The following is a 1,874-nucleotide window of genomic DNA, read 5'->3' as shown; positions in this document are numbered from 1 at the left end:
CATGCTTGAGTGGTGGCGATTGTTGCTGCAGCTGGAGGCGTTGCTGCTGTTGGTTGCCCTGGCTGCAGCGGCAGCAGCATCAGCAGCAGCAGCAGCAGCAGCAGCAGCAGCAGCAGCAAAGTTTCGACTTGTTGCTTGCATGCAGACATCTGTGGGGCGTTGAAGTGGGGCTTTGCCGAAACGGAGAAGGCGCTGCACCGGATGGTCTTAGACCAAATAAGTGGGGACGGGTTCACTGACACAGAGACTGTGAGTGCTGCTGCTGCTACGGCAGTTGCTGCTGCTGCTGCTGCTGCTGCTGCTGCTGCTGCTGCTTGCTGCAGCCGCTGGAGGCCACTAAGTATTGACGCTTCTGGCGGACGCAGTTTCCGAAGCTGCTGCTGCAAGGCTTTGTGGCGTTGCAGTGGTTGCTGCTGTGGCTGTGGGGTTGTAGCAGCAGCTGCTGCTGCATGCGCTTTCTGAGGGTCGTAGATGTCGAGTTGCTGCTGCTGCTGCTGCTGCTGTTTCTATTTGTTTTTCAGTCCCCCTTTTCCTCGGGGACCACGGCATGCGTGGCCTTGCTGCAGCATAATGTTCTCTATGTGGCGAATGTGGGGGACAGGTGAGCTGCTGCTGCTGCTGCTGCTGCTGCTGCTGCTGCTGCTGATTCCTCAGCAGCGGCAGCACGCAGTTGCGTTTGCAGTGTATACCCCATCGGGTTGCAGCACCAAATTACCCACAGCAGCAGCATCAGCAGCGGCATCAGCAGCAGCAGTTACAGCACGAACATCAGCAGCAGCAGTAGCAGCAGCAGCAGCAGCAGCAGCAGCAGCAGCAGCAGCAGCAGCAGGAATGTGCGTGCCTGCAGCCGCTGCGTTTTATCGCGAGCTGGGCGGGCGGTGCCGCTGACTGATGACCATCACCTGCGCAGCAACAGGAAGGAGCAGCAGCGAGTCAAAGCAGCAGGAGGCAGCTACGACGATGAGGTGATTCAGCAGCAGCAGCAGCAGCAGCAGCAGCAGCAGCAGCGGCAGCAGCAGAGTTTCTCTGCGGGCGTTTCGTGCTGCTGCTGCATTCCTTTAGTTATGTGCTGGGGCCTGCTGTGCCTCTCTCGCCTGCGCTCGGCGCTTGCTTTTGACTTTTTGCTGCTGCTGCTGCTGCTGCTGCAGCTCTTCTGTCTTCGTGCTTGCTGCTGCTGCTGCTCTCCCGTCTTAGTGGTTGCTGCTGCTGCTGCGCCGTTTGCTTCCTTGCTGCTGCTCATCTCGCTGCTGCTAAGCCGCGATCCCTCTGTGCTGCTGTGTAGCTTCTTCGACTCCTTTCTCTCATCCCCATGGCACACGAGCTGCTGCTGCTGCTGCTGCTGCTGCTGCTGCTGCAGCTCTCATTGTGCTGCTTTTGCTGCTCTTGCTTTCGACGTCAGCAGTTTTTGCTGCTGCTGCTGGCGCTTATTTTGTGGTGTCTCTTTTGCTTCTTTTTTTATAGCGTTTCCTGTCTGCATTGCTGCTGCTGCTGTTGCCTTCGTTGCTGCTGCTGCTGCTGCTGCTGCTGGTCCTGTCTCTCATGCGCATCTGGCTGCAGCGCAGCCAGAAGCTCATACCTAGTGTTGAGCACGGCGTGCAGTACTGTGTGCAGCACGTCTCCTTCATGCTGCTGCTGCTGCTGCTGCTGCTGCTGCTGCTGCAGGGATACCTCAATGGGGTTTTGGCTGTCTCTCGAGCCTTTGGTGGCTTCAGCAAAAAGACCGGCGAGAAGCTGAAGGGCCTCAGCTGCGAGCCCGACCTTTCCGTGCACCACCTCCGCAAAGGTCAGCATGCTGCTGCTGCTGCTGCTGCTGCTGCTGCTGCTGCTGCTGCTGCTGCTGCTGCTGCTGCTGCTGCTGCTGCTGCTGCTGCTGG

The 1,874-nt window shown here is 58.8% G+C and overlaps 1 protein-coding gene across 1 annotated transcript; it reads right to left on the bottom strand.

The window, feature by feature from the left end:
* Positions 1-1,455: 1,455 nt before the first annotated feature.
* On the bottom strand, positions 1,456-1,874 carry ENH_00084950 (hypothetical protein; the record flags this gene model as incomplete). Its single annotated transcript, XM_013583560.1, has 1 exon — positions 1,456-1,874. A coding segment is annotated over one exon (419 nt), but the record flags the coding sequence as incomplete, so codon positions are not given.

This window comes from Eimeria necatrix, genomic scaffold (genome assembly GCF_000499385.1).
Source record: "Eimeria necatrix Houghton genomic scaffold, Enh_scaff978, whole genome shotgun sequence".
Classification (NCBI taxonomy): domain Eukaryota; phylum Apicomplexa; class Conoidasida; order Eucoccidiorida; family Eimeriidae; genus Eimeria; species Eimeria necatrix.
This window is presented reverse-complemented; position numbering and strand designations above follow the sequence as displayed.